General features: G+C 43.3%; 1 protein-coding gene and 1 long non-coding RNA gene across 5 annotated transcripts in view; one reads left to right on the top strand and one right to left on the bottom strand.

Annotated features, from left to right (window-relative positions):
• Window positions 1–5,258, bottom strand: part of FBXO11 (F-box protein 11) — a 76,664-nt gene extending 71,406 nt beyond the window's left edge. For 2 of the 4 annotated variants that reach the window (XM_080615040.1, XM_080615041.1), the window contains exon 1: window positions 4,773–5,257. In XM_080615040.1, coding sequence (XP_080471166.1) covers window positions 4,773–4,881 — 109 coding nt within the window. In that variant the 5' untranslated portion in view covers window positions 4,882–5,257. Of the gene's footprint in view, window positions 1–4,772 lie in introns of all 4 variants that reach the window. The other 2 variants (XR_013956566.1, XM_080615043.1) reach the window with 2 other exon arrangements.
• Window positions 5,259–5,463: 205 nt separating this feature from the next.
• On the top strand, window positions 5,464–16,834 carry LOC308219716. Its single transcript, XR_013956567.1, has 5 exons — window positions 5,464–6,165; window positions 9,679–9,856; window positions 14,330–14,408; window positions 15,747–16,063; window positions 16,726–16,834. It is a non-coding gene; the product is annotated as an uncharacterized lncRNA (long non-coding RNA).
• Window positions 16,835–17,036: the final 202 nt, after the last annotated feature.

Raw genomic sequence — 17,036 nt, 5'->3', positions numbered from 1 at the left:
AAACTTTTCACTGCAGAAACAGGGATTACATATCTGTATGTAAATATATCTCTTCCCAACCCAAGACTACTCTATTAAGTAATACAGAAAAGCCTGAATTAGATTTCTTTCCACCTGGAGCAACTGATGCCTGACTTCTTGACTTCCTGCCATAATGGATGATCCTATAAAAACTGAAACCAATTTAGTTATTTTGATGCAAGTCTGGACATTTGCTTCAGAATAAGAGTTGTTTAATTCAGTTACTGTTACAGCCCAGCACATGCCAATATAAGCATTTTGTTGCATATAATAAAAATAAATAATCATGCACATGCTTACACACATGCACTTGAAATAGGGCCAAATAAAGACTCTTTAACTTTCCCAAGATATTTATCTCCACATTACAAAATTCAAGCTTTGTGAGCAAGGAATCTACTTGAGCTTAGTTTCTACATGTTTTTGTCTTACACAGCCTAACCTACTCTTTCTCTCAGTACTTGGAGCCCTCTACAGACAAATGACTAATTCAATTACCTTGTGTGCTGACAGGCCAGCTGGTCTCTGCTTCTTGACATGGATAGAGAGTATAAGTTAGAAATGTCTCTCTCATTGTCTTCTTCCTATGCCCTGCCAATAATTTCCACAAAACTTTAAAACTTCACACCCCTTTGTCAAATGGGGTTGAAATGAGCTAGCAAGTTCAGAAGCTGCAGAGTGACGGGCAGTGTAAGTCTTGTTTTCTTTGGAAGACAGACTAGGGGGGAAAATCAGACTTGCAAGGTAGGTTTACAGGTTGTATGTATTAAATACGCTCCAACTCCAAAAGTATTGACCCAGCTTAACCCAGTCTAAACTGGAGCTGCCAGTCCCACCACACCCACAGGCATTCAGTGTTATCCCTCCCATTATAACCGGCACTTGTCCAAAAATCAACCTGGGAGAAAAAAAAAAAAAAAGGGCAAGCAGTTAGTGTTTGGTTCAGGCAGCTCGGGAGCCAGTTCCCTGCCTTGTCACATGGACACCATGTAAAAGGAACGCACGGGATTGTGACAAACGCAGCTGCCATGGTGCTATACATTTGGTACTTAACACTACACAGGATCCCATCCTGAAAGCACTTAATACTGGACATAAAGTGCAGAACCTCATTAGTAGCCTATCCAGTAATGTTCTGATGTTAAAAAGCAGCTCACAGGCATTTATATAGTTCTTATTTTGAGAACAGGAGCAAGAAAAAATAAAATTGCTTGTGACAGCTCTGAGGTTGACAGTTTTAGCGTCACTCTGGACAAGATTTTTATTTATTTATTTATTTAAATAACTGCCTAACCTTGTCTTCTTCCTAAAGCTGTAGCCAAACCTGGATGCTCAAGGGGAAAAATAAAATACCACCATAAGCAAACACAGGAATATTTAAACACAGCCATCACGCAGTCCAGATTTCTTTTGGGTAGACCATTGTCCTGAAGAAAATGAAAGGACCCATCTATTCTGTAACCTTCATGCAGAATTCCAAAACCACAGAACAAACCACTGCCAACCCCATTGGTGACTGGGGAGAGATCAGGAAGGAGAAGGTAAAACAGAAATGGCATAGTGTAGTGAGAGTGGCTAATTTAGATGGAGGGAGGTGTGAACAGCAGAACATAAGGCAAAACATCTTGGGAAGTATATCCCGATGACATCTCATCTTGCCTGTACAACACAGTGAGTCTGGGGGAGAAAATTTGTTATCTGCAATCACAGGGACACAATCACTGTTTATCAATGTATAATATAGATACCATGATTATACATTCATGAGATTTTCTCATACTACATATGTAAAATACATTAAAATGAGAACTGCTTGACAGTATAAACCACAGCTTTGTATGCTTAAAACCCTTATAAGGAACACTTAAGCCCTTTCATGACTTTTATAAAACCATTTTTTTTCCTAGTGATCTATTTATTAATAACAGGAGTCATAACTCAATTTTTACCCAGTGGTGAAAACATAACAGCTGTTACACAGTTGCAAAACACTGTATTTATGCTCCATTAAATAATAAATAAACCTCAAAACCTAGTACACCTTTTACTAAGCAGTTTACTTCCATGATATGAAACAATAAGTTCCAAAGATCAACTATGTCCTACATTATCAATTCCCTTCAATGACATCTGTACTTGTAAGTGCTGTGCCATAATATGAAGGAGGAAAGAAATTCATAATAAATAATATTTTTTCTTCATTTAATCACAGCTGCACTCACATCATCTAGTAACTTTTTTTTTAACAGATTTAAATCTGAGTTTAATTGAAACCATTTCCTAGTAACTTACACTGCATTTTTGTGCAGCCTTATTTTAAGATGACCTACATTGGTTGGGAATAAAGGTGAAAAAAGTCACCACTGACTTGTGCGGTACGGTCTAACCCTAATATATTGACTTATAATTTAGTAGCATTATTCATCATCCTTTACAGTAACAGCCCTGCACAAAGCACTCAAAAGTCACAGGTAAAACTGGCATTATCTTCCAGATGTAGTGGATTAGACCTTGGAAGTTCTGAGCCAGGAATAGGAACTGCACTAGAGACACCCCAAATGCAGATGCAATGCTAATGACAAAAGACCCTCATGCTGTTTGACACGCTTCTGAGCAAGTCAGACCTAATGCAGCTGACCTTCAAAACGCAAGAAAAAACATTCATAATTCCTGCAATCTGTGGAACTTGATTTTGTAATAATATTTTGTCACCGCTGAGTGGTAGATGGCAATGATCAATGTAAAAATAACAAAAAATTAGGTGAATATAGAGTTCCACAAAGCACCAGAATAATACAAATAAATTGCAGCCTCGTATTTTAAGAGGAAAAAAAAAAGTTTCTGCCTGTATCTTTAGCAAATTAATAACATATGAAGAGCTTGAGACAAACCATCCAATGTAAAACTGAATAATCATGGCATTTAATCCATAAGCACACCTTTCCAGATGCCTTTTAGAAGTTATATTTTCATCTGTTTAAAAGAAAAAGTAAACTGGGGGGTTGAAAAGAGTGTCTATATTCTGTATATGGAACACTGGGGATGAAAATCTTCAGTGCATGTCATTGAGAGGAGGAAGTTCTTTTGGGGTTTTATTTTGTTGTGGGTTTTGGTTGGTTTTTTTTTTTTTATTTAATTTTTAAATGTCAATATACCAGAGAACTCATTTTAATTATATAATTACTGAAGATTTTGGAAGGTTTACACAAGACCCATAATTGGGCATAAGACATCACATCCTCTGGTTATATACACAGCAATCTGGTCTGGGTAACATTCTTTGCTTTGACCAATGTGTGCGGGAGGGGGGGGGGCGGGGGGGGAGGGGAAAGGAAGAGGAGGGAGGGGACGGGGGGGGAGGAATGGAGAATTAAAAATACTTTCTCAGATTAAATTTTCTTCATTCGCTTAAAATGTTCTGATGGCATAAAACGCACTAAAACGTTTGTCACGATGCATCTCCGTAGTTAAAATACCTCATTCTCGATGTGATATCCTAGATACTCAAACAAAAGACATTCAGATGACAATGAAGGCGGGTTGGTTTTTTTTTCCCCTTTTCTCTTTTTTTTTCATTTTAAAAAGACGTTTGTACATCTTAAAACTGCACCACGGATCAGTCTCCTTTATCATGCCAGAGTTGTGACAGCGAATGCATGAAAAATTAAAATCCAATCCACCAGATAAGACATGCAAAATGTCTCCTCCAATCCCACCCCCATCTCGCCTTCAAAAAAAAAAAGGAAAGAAAAAAGCCAGTCCTGTACAAGAGGGAGCACACGCACAACGCACCCCCGAGAGCCATCGGAGCCAGGGCTGAGGGGCCGCCAGCCTCTGCATACCACCCCCCCGTACCCCAGCACTGGCAACCCGCGCTCCATTCGGGGAGGGATCGCACCTCGCAGCTTCCTCATCCCCTCAGACAATGGTGCTTTTCGCCCATTAGCTCCGAATTGTCAACATTTTTAAGCTAGGCCCCAGCCCCACCGGCGCGGGCGGACCCGGCGGGCCGCGCTGAGGAGCTGGGGGCCGCAGCCCCCCGCTCCGTTCAGGCCAGCCCGGGGCCGCCGGGTGCCGCGGCGGGGGGAGACGGGGGTGGTGGCTGAGGTAAATAAATGGCCGATCAGCCACGGCCCGCGCCCCCCCGCCGGGTGCTGTAACCGAAGCCCGGGCGCCGAACTGCGCAGCAAACATTGCGCGGCGCGGCGGGCCGCGGGGCCCGGCGAGACCCGGGCCGCCGCCCCCGGACACCATTTCGCTGACGGCGGTGAGGAAGCTGCCGGCGCAAGCTGCACCCCCCTCCCCAGCCTCGCAGACCCCCGGGCGCCGCTCCCTCCGCGCCTTCTCTCCCCTCTGCCGGCCCCGGGGCCCAGCTTGCCTCTCCCCGCAGGGAGGCACCGGCTGGCTTCCCCGCAGCCCCCGGGGACGGGGCGGGGAGTTCGGGGAGGGGTGGGGGTCGTTCTCCCCGTTCCGTTCCCGAGGGGGCCGGTGGCGATCGGCTCCCTCCCCAGCGGGCGTGTGAGCAGGGACGGGGAAGGGGGCGAGCCCCCGCCTTCCTCCCGCTCGGCGGCAGGGCCCGGCGGCCCCGACTCGAGGCAGAGCCCAAGCCAAACAAAGCGCGGCCTGAGCGGGAGCCAGGGGGTGAAACAGCCTGGGCTTTTCCTGCCGGTGCCCGGCCGGGCGCGGCGGGGCCCCGCGCCGCCAGCAGACCCCGCGCAGGCCCCCACTCGGCGCGGCGGCGCCTGGCTTACCCCGATCCCCGGCGGCGGCGGCGGCGTTGTTCCTCTCCTGCTGCTGCTGCACCGGGCGCGGCCTGGACACTCGCCTGGGTCTCCTGTTGGCGGCTCGGACCGAGTTCATTTGCCGACTCGTGTGGGTGGCGGGAGGGGAGGGGGGGAATCCTCCGGCAACCGGTGCCTCGTCGGGGACAGGGGGGAAAGGAGGAAGCCCCGGGGCGGACGCCTCACAGCAGCGGGCAGCAGGCAAGGAGGGGGGGAGTCTCCAGGCGCGGGTCCCGCCGCTGCCGCCTCCTCGCCGGCTCGCTCGAGAGGCAGAGGAGCCGCCGGCCGCTGGCTCTCCCGAGCGCTGGCTGTGGGGGACGATCGCGCCGCGGCCCCCGTCCCCAGCCCCCCCGAAAATCCCTCTCTTAAAGGAGCCCCGCGGTCCTGCCCGTCTCAAGCCCGTCGCTGCTCCGTGGCAGGAGGAGCCATTGACACTGCCAGAGACACACACTCACAGGGAGGCAGCCGCTGGTGGCCGCACTCCGCCAATCACCGCTTCCCACACAGCCGGCCCGAGGTTGCACGGCCAATCCCCGTACCGCTTCTATAGGGAGCGGGGTGGGGAGGGGCGGGCGAGCGGCGCGGTGCGGGGTGGGGTGGCGGAGCAGGATATAAGGGTCGGGGCGGAGGGCGCGGGGGGGTTGTGTCGTGTGGGGCGAGGCGGGCAGCTATGGTGGCGTCTGCTGAGGGCGTGAGGCGAAGCCGCGGGAGCCGGGCGCGGGGCCTTGGCCTGGTAGGGCCCCGCACCGCCGGATCCGCCTGAGGCCGAGGGGGCGGGCCGGCAGGCGGCGGGAGCGGGCTCTGTGAGGGTGGCTCGGGTGCCTGTCACGGGCCGGTCCGCACCACGGGTGCCGCTGGGACCTCCGCGGGTAGCCGGCCGGCAGCAGAGAGAGCGTGGCAGGCCCTGAGTGCTCGCAGACCTCTATGAGGCTGCGTGTGCTGAGGGAGGCAGGTGACGCTGCCTCTCTGTGTGCCGGGTAGCCTGCCTCGGGTGGGGGTCAGCTGTGGGACGCCTTGGGCAGGGAGTACTGGCCTACTTCGGTTTATGTGTGCTGTTTATTTCTTCACTGGTTGTTAACTTTTTCACTCAAGGAATCCATCTATTCTTTGGTCAGTGTTGCTTTTTGCTAATGCAGCAGTGTACTACCTGTCTTGGGCAAACAAGATGGTTGAAGCTTTTCCTGCTTTATTATGTTTGTCATATTGGTGTTTAATCATTTTTCTGCTTTCAGGCCACTGGCTGAAGTTAGCTGTGCTCTTCTTCCTTTACAGAAATTACTTAATAAAATAGATGGCAAGACCCAAGCAGTAAGAAAGGTCTCTTTACAGGGTTGCTTTGGAGCCTGCTTCTAATGCTTCAAAGGTGGGTTTGTGTGTAGTCCGGCTTAAAATGACCACTTGGAATATGTGGAACTAGGGCATGTGTCTGCTCCTGAGAACCAAAAGTGTGTTATCTAGTATGAAATGTAAATAAATAGTTGTAATTAAAAATACATTAGGCAGGAGCTTGTTGAAAGCTGACAAATGGAGGTATAACTATAGAAAATGACAGCTTTAAAAAAAAAAAGAAGCAACACTTTAAAACCACTTATGTTTGTTCTTCCAAAGTAAATGATAGTGAAATTTTACTTTTAAATTCATATTGGACCAGAAATAAATGTATGAAAGTGCTTACAGTAGCTGTTAAGGAGCATTTCTTAGGCTTAGTATTTTGTTTTTTTGAGGAATGACTAAAGAAACAGTGGAGGATTATTTTCTCTGCCTGAGAAAAGCAATTCTTAACACCTCTAGTAGTAGGAGAAGAAATAATAAAGGTAAGCTCTTGTGAAAAGAACCTCATAGGGAAAAAGAATAAATATCATTACTGTTTGGGCTTAGTTTCTGTCAGTTAAGGATGCTGGGGAGGGACTCTTCATTAGGGACTGTAGTGATAAGACAAGGGGTAACATTTAAATGTAAACAGGGGAAGTTTAGATTGGATATAAGGAGGAAGCTCTTTACTGTAAGGGTGGTGAGGCACTGGAATGGGTTGTCCAAGGAAGTTGTGAATGCTCCCTCCCTGGTGGTGTTCAAAGCCAGGTTGGACAGAGCCTTGGGTGACATGGTTTAATGTGAGGCGTCCCTGCCCGTGGCAGGGGGGTTGGAACTGGGTGATCTTAAGGTCCTTTCCAACCCTAACTATTCTATGATTCTATAACAATTACCAGGCCAGTGTACTAAACAGAGCTATACAAGTACATATCATAAAAATATTTTTCTTCTGATAGCAGCTTTGTGAAACTGCTTTAACTCTTGAATGGGAACAATGACCATACCCAAGAATTCTGCAGAACTTAATGTCATGGCTAAGGATTTTCACACCATTAAAAACCTACAGTCTTTAAAACACAGTATTTTAGTAGCTTAACTACATTGTGCTCTCTTCACCAGGATCTCGGAAATGAATTCTTAGTGTCACAAGGCTACCTGAAATTGCTCAATATTGATGTACTCCAAACTTTTAGTACACTTAAGTCTCTGAAAACCTGTTCAAGGCTCAAGATAGATGGTGAGGTTATTATCACCTAAAGCACATAAGAATCTAAAGTGTCTGATACTTGGATAAAATTTTATTGAGAACTTGAATCAGAGCAGGCTTTAGACTTGCTTAAAAAGTCTTGAACTGGTTTGAAACTAAATGACTACTTGGCCAAAAAAACACCCCAAAACAAAATGCTTATTCTAATTAACTTGTTAAGGTGGTAACTTGTGTTAGGGACATGATGGTGGGAATCTGGCAAAACTTACTATAACTGAGAAAAATGTGAGAAAACAAGTCCAATATGTCATCTCACAAGTCAGTCTTTAAAAGGTTGTACTTTGCCATCCTGTGCCTCTGTTTCTGTATAGCCTCTGAGAGGAAAAGAACTGTTCTTTGACAAAAATGACACTGGGAGTCCAAACTAACATTCAGGCTTCATTGTATTGACTGCTGTGGAGATGCTTTAAGCCATCCTGTCTGATGTGCTAATAAACCTTTCCTGAATGTGGGTGCAGTTCATATTGGCAAGATAATTTTGCCTTTGTCAAGACAGCTTTTTCCTTATTTAAGTTGGGAAGAGAGTGGGAAGTGGATCTAAACTATACTGTGATTTTTTTGCATAATTGTTTGCAATGTAAACACTTGCTAGACTGGTTATGTTGGCCACAAATCACCTCTTGGTGACCCATGAACAACTTAACATTATGAACAGAAAGGCATAAGACCTGGGCAAAGAGTTTGCTTGGAGCATTTACAGCATAAGCAATTTTGGCAGAGTTGTCAAGTGCTAGCTCATCATATTGAGATTATCTTCTAGGCTGCACTGCACTTCAAATGTATATGTATTTAAACGCTAATGATACATGATTCTCTGTATGTAAATGGAGAGTTGACTGCTGCTTTGAAGAAATCACCTTCCTTCTTTGTGGAGGAAAGGATGCCACAGAGTGCTTAGCAATAATAATGATAACTTATTAATTATATGTTAACATAGAATAGTTAGAGCTTTGTAGCTAATGAGGCTGCTTCACAGAAGTAGCATGAGTTGTAGTGAAGGAAATATTGATACAGGGCTTCCCATCTCTTTGTGAGGGCGAAGGGGAGAGTAGCTGACTTGCTCTAAAGGCAGTTAAAGGCTTGAAGATCCAATCAAGATAGTGGAACAGGTAAGTATTCCTTTTCTAGAGTCTCAGTAGAGAATAGATGAGAGACTAGAGATGGTGGGACCATGGAATAAGTAGGATTGGCAAATGGGTGTGGGGCAGTGTAAACTGTTATGTCAGCAAGGCTGCTTCTGACCCGGGTGATCTTCAGGAATTCACACTGTTTAATTCCCTTTAATGTACTTAACTACTAGCAACCTGAAAAGCCTTGCTTCAGAGACTGTTAGAAATACTTTGAATGTGGGACAGCTTCATGTAAGTTGTGGCCCTTACTTGTCCTGAGAATGCAAATAGTGCTTTAACTGTTGATCAAAACAAGTGTAGGATAATAGATTTCAGTGAATGATAATCTGTGGATTGCTTCTAAGGGGTTCACAAAAGGTAAGAAAGAACAGACTTCAATTTGTACATGATGGCCTAAAGCTTTATTTAAAAATTGTTCAGAAACTGCAAATTAGGAAAAAAAAAAAAAACCTGAAGAAAGAAACCCCACATTGGTGGCTTGCAGTTAAGTGGAAAATGTGCAGTAACTTTACTGTAAGTTACTTTTGCTTCCTAATGTTTGTGAGAGAATGAGAAACATTTTGAGAACATTGTTGTACTTTGTTACGCAAAGGCCACTGGAGTGCCTTTAGCTACAGCTCACGAGTTTGACCAAGAAGTACTAGAAGTCAGTTTTTATCGTGCTTTTTAATCAGTTCAAGTGGCTTTGCAAAGGAGCCACATGTCTCTCCCTCTCCTTACAGATGAAAGTGAAGCAAAAAGGGCTGAAATTACTTGCCCAAGAGCATTTACAGGCTATTGACAGGGCCAGGAATAGAACTCAGGGTACAGGAGTCCTTATCTAAGTCTTTCTTCAGTGTCACATTACTGCTTTCAGAAGCATAAGACCTGCATATTATTTTTTACCATCTTTTAAGCTGTTAAGATATCCCTGGACTAAGAATACTGCATTGAAGATTTGAAACTGAATCCAGTGTGGACTACTGACTTTAAATTCTTAAACCTAGAGGGTTGTTTCTCAAGCTTAGAAGTGAGCCTTTGAGAAATAGCAATATCTAAAACTGGTTGAACCTGCTTACTCTGCAGCTCACAAATATTAATGCCATTTTGTTATGATTTCTCTGACCCTGACTGCCTTAGTTGTGTTTTACATCCCATCTAATGTAGCTAAATCTTCCCACTCTTACAGAAAAGACTGAAATCTCCCCTTCATTTACCTGGGATCCACATCTCTTGAAATCTAGCTGACCTTAGTGGGTTGCCTTCTGGGTGAATGTCTGTGGCTGGGATGTTTTCTGTTGCTCTACCAACCTGGTTTCTGCACAAAGAAGAAAGACCTCAGGGTGGGGAGAGGTGTGTTGTTTCCTGTAAGTTCATATGACTATTACAGCATGTTTATCTAACATGTTAATTTTGATTCTGCTCTAACAAAAGCTCTCTGGAAGCCCAACTGGTACTTCATTTCTCAGGTTTTTTTTCTTTTAAATGAAGCTAACTGCTAAAAAAAGCCCTGGAGGGATGGTGTCTGAGTTTTAAAGCATTATTGTCTGTCCTGGGGTAAGCTGGATGGGTATATATGCACATCACCTGCCTTCTAGATTTTTTGGTAGTATCTTCAGAGGAGGAAGAGGGGATATGAAGCTCTTTCCATCTGAGGGATGTTAACTGATGGGAAAAGCACCCAGTTTTATATTGTTGGGTGCCCAGCAAGGGGGGAAGCATGGGGTGTGGAGAGTGGTCCTGTGGGCTGTTACCACAGAGCTGTGGCTGCTGCAGGGCTGACCCCTTGGCACCTGAGAGTCAGAGGCAGGCTTGCAGCAGGGCTCGGTACCACACACACTTGTGCAGCTTGATGTGCTGTACATGGGAGCATGTGGGAAATGGGGTCAGTAGCTACCGTTGTGTCAATGAAATTTTGAGAAAATGGTATGTTCAGTCCTGGTTATAAATCAGGAGTGTTGAGAGGGCTGGAGCTCAGGGTTACAGGAGCAGCAGTTATACTAGAGATGAAACCTGAATGACAATTTTAAGATAGCACTGGGGCAGAGATGTCACTGCAGACCAGCCTATGGTCAATTACAGGGATTTATGTTGAGGAGCTAGTGTGGAATGCCATCTGTGACGTGAAGGTGGAACTGTATATTTTCAGCCTTGTTTTCCCAGTGATACCCACTGTCTTCCAATGAAGTTGTCAAGCTTGGTCGTCTTGTACTGAATTTAGATGTGTAGTGACAGGACAAGGGGAAATGATTTTAAACTGACAGAGGGGAGGTTTAGATTAGACATTAAGAAGAAATTCTTTACTATGAGAGTGATGAGGCACTGGCACAGGTTGCCCAGAGAAGCTGTGGCTGCCCCATCTCTGGCAGTGTTCAAGGCCAGATGGAATGAGGCTTGGAGCAACCTGGTCTAGTGGAAGGTGTCCCTGCCCATGGCAGGGGGTTGGAACTGGATGAGCTTTAAGGTCCCTTCCAGCCCAAACAAGTCGTATTCCTTGATGCAGAGCTTCATTGCTAAAATGAATTAAAGTGTATTAGGTATAAATCACACCATTTTATTGGTGACCTGGCAAAACAGCATGACTCTCCTGAATGATCTGTCTAGACACAACATAATAATGAAATATTTTGCCTCAGTGGTTGTCATTCACTAAAGGTTTGGTTCTCATGACTCCTTTTCAAACATGACTGTACAGAGATTTAAGAAGCTTGGGCTGTACACTTACACTTGTAGTTCCTTTCAAATCTGTGCCTCAGATTTAGGAAATTTTCCCAAATTAGTTAATTTCTAGTTTCTGTTAGTTTCTAGTTTCAAATTTATTTTGGGTTCAATTTTTGTTTCTCGGAGTCTACTTTTGTTTTGCTCATTGCATCAGCAGTGTGTCCATATGACAAGTTCTGTCTTTAGAGCTGGGGCTTTCTGTCCCTAAATATGGCTGGTATGTGTTGCTTGTATTGCCTTGGAGAGGATACAGCCTGAGCAAATCTTTCAACATAATGAATTGAGGCCCCTAGTGAGAGAGTTTTACAAGAAGTACACCCAATACCACCAACAGGAAAAATCAGTTGTTTAATACCAAGTGGCTGGAGTTGTATGAGGGCCAGCATCCAGATTTAGACCTAGCAAAGAGAGAAAAATGGCTTCTTTAGGGAAGTTTTCGGTTCTTCCTTCAAAATCTCTCTCTGGGATTCTGAGCTTCCCATTTTTACAAAGCTCTCATGCTCCTTCATGCTTATCCAAGACAGGCCTAGATTGGCAGGAGCAGATAAGGACACTTTGCTTTACCTTCATTATGAGCAGCTAAATCTGAAATGAGCATGAGAAATCCCAGTCTTCATTTTTGATACGTCAAACTTGGCAGCATTGTAGAGCATCCAAAGGGTGCTTCTTAATGGGATTCAGTATCTCCATACAGAGGAGGTTTGGCAGTGAGAAGTGGTATTTCTTTCAGTCCTGGAGATGAGAAACTGAAAGTGTCTGTAGTCTCTCCATAAGCGTGTGACTACATGTGATACAATTGCCTTCACTGCAAATCATGAGAGCAGGTGGGTGTGGGTGCTATTTGTATTATCTGACAGTTTTACCCTACTAACAGCTGATTGTGTTGACTGGTGGGAAAGAGTTCTTCATGCTAAAAAGGGAAAATATGAGGAATACTACAGTGCTTTTGCTTTGCTGTCTGGTAGACTAATGCCTTGTAAAATGTCCTGCTCCAAACCTATATCCTGTTCTACAGATGAGTTCTTTAAATACAGAAAGGTTGTGAAATCTCATTTCCATGAACTTATGCAGAAAAAAGTATAGCATGTCATATGCGTGTGTCTTGCCAGTTTGCTCCTTCTAGGTTGGGCAGCTAGAAGAGAGGAGTCTAGGTCCTTTTTCTCCATCTCAGTCTCAGTTAGATTTCTCAGTCATGGTTTATCTAATGAGTGTGTGGAAAATGCCTAGTTATCCTTGTGACTGAAAGATTTCCCTAGAAAGAGTTTTTGAATGTCTTGAGTGTTTTGTAGTTGGGATCTAAACTGTCATTGCTCTTAAGAAGCAATCCTGCTCTTCCCAGGCATCTTCTTGCCACCTTTACCCTGTCCTCTGTTCTGTCAGCTAGCATTTATGCAGCAGCACAATTAGGCTGATCAAGGAGGTAATCCAACTGCAGACTAATCCAGCTGAAAGCACAGGTATTTTTCAGGCACATGTGCAAGTGTTAGCACAGAAAAGTGGTGGGAAAGGATTGCCCTGGTGTGGTGAAGGAAGCTTGAGTACAGATTGGCTTACTGTGGTTGTGGAAGCATGCCTTCAGCATTTCCCTGGGCCTTCAGGTGAAAGCTGTCTTTAATTAGATACGTTTTACTGGAATACTCTCAGAAATAGCTGCTGTGCTGAAGCACCATGTTAGGTTTCTTGATTGAGCTATCTGTTTAAGCAGGTGGCAGCATGTACTTAAAAGATGACCAACTTGGGATCACACAAGTAGAGACTTTAAACTGTAATGACTTTAAGCAGTTCATTTCTCTTCACTGCCACGTGGTGGTGATGTTGGTTGTTGGCTTCACGGAGCTTTGGACTTCCAGAGTGAAGACAAGTGGCATGTAAATTGGCAAGGAATGTCTTACAGGTCAGTATCTATGGACTACTGTCTCCAGTGCTGCATGTTTTTTTCCAGTTATCCACACGGTGGGGACATTTTTGCTGCTATTTGTTCTCCATTTTGCATGTAACCATTCCTACACCTCAGCTAGCAGGGTCAGCTAATCGGTGCCAGAAAATATTTTGCTAAGGACAACTGACAATAGATTTTCGGGGTAGCACACTGCAGGTGTCTACTTTTGAATCTTTGCTTGGCTGTCATCCTAGTTTATTCTAGATCATTTTCCTATCCCATCATTATCACATCAGTTAAAGTTTTGGTTGTGACAGTTTTGTCCCCACAATGACCCTGTTTCTCTGGTGAGATCTGAACTCTGTCCTCTTGTCCTCAGTAGGTCAGCTGTCTTACTGTCCTCAATGCCTTTCACTGTGGCATTGCTGGTTGAAGCATAGTCTGTCTCAATCCATCTAGTCTAATCCCTCTCAGTCTTGAGACTCCAGGACTTTGAGTAAAGGCTGTTTTAAATTGAATATTGATTTGCTTCAGTTTCAGGATGACAATCTTTGTAAAGAGTCTTGAATATGTGTTTGCCACTAACTAGCTAATCTGGAGATGATGGGTGTTTATGCTTGCCAAGGGGAGTGGTGGAGTGATAGGCTGCTTTCTTGAGGAATACTTGAGGATTTGGCAGTCAAAGGGAACTGAATGCTTGCATTAGCTGAGTGTGTGGTATATGCCCTATAGGTGTGTATTCTCCAGTCTTGACCACGCATCACCCAGTTTGTGAACATAAATACCAAAAGATACATGACCTTTTCATTATGCAAAGGACAGAAAACCAAGAATTCACACAAATTAACTGATAAAGGATAACTGTGCTGTGTATGGAAATGCTCTCCTCTCCCAGTTGCCTGTAAGTTAATGCCTTGATCTCATCAGGTTTATGCTGACAAGCAGAGATAGAGAACAGATCCATTCAGAAGATTGTGTATAAATGAAATCAATAGCACTGTAAAATCCTCTCCACTGACTGTTGGTGATGAGCATCAGTGTGATCTAGTTCTCAAATTTATATAGCATAGGTGAATACGTATTTATTGTAAGAACACATTACAAACTAATTTAAATATATGAAATAAAAGTCTTTTTTTTCTCCACTTGTCTGTCTAGTACTACCAACTCCTGTTTACCGTCAGTGAAAGTCTTGTATATTCTTGCTCCTCAGCTTAAGTTTTTATGACTGTCTTTACAGCAAAGCAGAAGAGGAAAATGGAGAATGAAGATTATCATGTGTTTTCAAGACTCAGCTCACGATTAGAAGGAAAACTTGAGTAAGACAAGACCAGCCTAATATTTTAGAGAATTTTCATATTAGGAATGGGATGAAGGGAAGCAATGTCTCTGTGCTCTTAGCTATTGATAGCTGTTGCAAGTGCATGTTTCAGATAGGTAGGCTAGCTGTCTAGAAGTTAATAAGTTCAACTTTTATTGTTTGTTTTATAATCTTTATTTCTTAACAGCTGATCTTTGTCTTCCTTTTTTTATCAAACTGGTGATCTTATTGCTGTATGTGATTCAGTGAATGACTTGTATTGTTGCCTGGCAAAAGCAGGCTCATTTTGATGCAGGTTGGGGGTTTTTTAGACTTACATTTGTGTTGATATCACTACTTGTGTGAACAACTTCCAGTATGGGTTAGCATATTTGTTCACAACAACAAAAAAAAAAAAAAAGGAGTTGGACATTTTATTATATAGTAAATGAAGGAAGAGATTCAGTCTTCTGTAGTAAAACTCCATGCCAACATGATGTTAGTTGCAGCAGCCAATGTTTGGCAGTGCTGGGCTGCGGCAGCGCAGTGCTAGGATCTAGCTCTGAACATGTCTGGGTGCATATCCCAGTCACAGAGTTTCCGCAGCCTGGCTGGCTGTCTTGACAGCTATGTTCTATTGCAAGGCACTCTGTTGGACTATGCAGAAATATTATTTCCATGCTCAACCTGTGAGGTATGGGAACAAAAAGGTAGCAGTCTGATTTATGAGTCAAATTTTTTGGGGGTGTGGAAGAGTAGTGAGTGAGGGAATGTAAGAAGATGATGATTGGGGAATGGAATGCTTGGTGTTGGTTTTAATTAGAATCATCCTGTTCATCACTCATATTGTGAGATGAAAATTGAAAAGATCCATTGTTATAGCACACTCAAAGAAGAAATATTTGTATTAGTTAATGAGCAATTCTAATTGACCTGCCAAATATAATTGAGTTGAAATACAGATCTATTCCAACAATGTTTTCCTTATTGTAGTGTATGAGAGAAACACAGCTGGCATTTTATTTCTCTAATCTGTCTGTACTCTAATGACTTTTGTCTAAAATTAATACTGTTAATTCACTATTAAACTTCACAATAATCTGTCAGCCAAAAATTAATCAAGCCTAATAAACAAACCTTTTTCTCATGAGCACAAGCTTTCTTATGCCTCTCCCCTTAAAAAAGTAAAAATGTGACACTTGTATTGTGTTCTGGAAGAATGACTGCAGTAAACCAGAGAAGGAAGTTGATGGATGACTTAGAGAGCTCAGAGCTGAAGGTTCTTCTGTTTATTGGTGGACTTCATTCTTGCTGAGGAGGAACCAGCCATTGAACTTCTCTGCTTGTTTTCTCCTAGGTGTGGTGCTGTGACATGGCAAGTGAGGTATGTTCTGCCTGTCACTGCAGCAAGTCATGAAGAGTGACCTATGCTCTAATCTCCCTTCCAGCAGTGCAAACCAACTGAAGTGACCCATGCTGTTACTTTACATGTTACTACAAATTAGATTAGAATCTGCTGCTCCTGGATTTGTTTAATTAGCTGGCAGTATCATTAAAATACCTTCTGGAGCCTTTGCACTGTAGTATGAAACAGGAAGCATTTTTAAGACTTAAACCTCACTAAAGGAAGTGAAGCAATCAAAGATCCACGTGTCAAGGGGAGGAGTTGAAGAGGTTTGTATTTACATTATTCCACATCATAAAACTCAATAAAACTGTCAGGCTAAGTGGGTACAAGCAACCCTTTCACCCCCCAATTGATACAGAAGACTTTTCTCACTTTGCATGTATGTTTCTGTAGACTGCATCTTCCTCTTAACCAATTTTTTTTTGCTTCTGACTAAAAAATATGTCAAGAGATGTTCCAGTGTAAGTACTTTGAATTACTATCAAGCTGCCAGATGCCTTACCTAAAAATAGTGGTAGGGGAAAAAACCTTACGTGATTGCTTTCCTTTTCTAAAACACAGTTATGGCAGTTTTGATATTGTTCCACTCGGGTCATCAAATTCATATAAGCTATTGTACTACAGTATAAGGCATACGTTTTAGAAGAATGAAAAGTACAGGAAGTTTGATGTGTGAACATAAATATACTCATCTTTTTCACAGCACATCACTTGTTGAGGTGTTGACGTTTTCAGTACATTAATTGTTCATAATGAATACTCTTGCATAAAACATTTCAAAGGTAGTTTTCTGAGGCCAAAGAATGACTAAAAAGTTATTCACTGAAGAGCAGTCAATCTGTATCCAAAAGGAGACTTATGGGATGTGAAATAAACTGACTTCACAGGCAAGAAATTTGCCTACATGAAAGAATCTGCCCTTCTACAGGTTTGATGCATTTAAAGAGAAGCTACAGAAGTGGTGTTGACTGGTGCAGAGGCAAAATTATGTTCTGATTATGTGCCATTGAAGGAAAGGGAAAAAAAAAGCTTTGGGCAAAATATCCAGACCTTCTGTATAAGAAGTCTGTCTCTCTACAGGTAGTATGTGATCAATTTTGTGCTGTGAACTTCAGAGTGAACAATACTAATCAGTAAAGATAAGGTATGTTTAAAGAATATACTTAAAACCAAGGAAAATAAATTAATCATACTGTTTACAGGCAGTAGATTTTAAACAACCTGTCAAATATTTCTTGG

This window comes from Psittacula echo (genome assembly GCF_963264785.1).
Source record: "Psittacula echo genome assembly, chromosome: 4".
In the NCBI taxonomy this organism is placed as follows: domain Eukaryota; kingdom Metazoa; phylum Chordata; class Aves; order Psittaciformes; family Psittacidae; genus Psittacula; species Psittacula echo.
The sequence above is the reverse complement of the archived record's forward strand: the minus strand, read 5'-3'. Positions and strand labels throughout refer to the sequence as shown.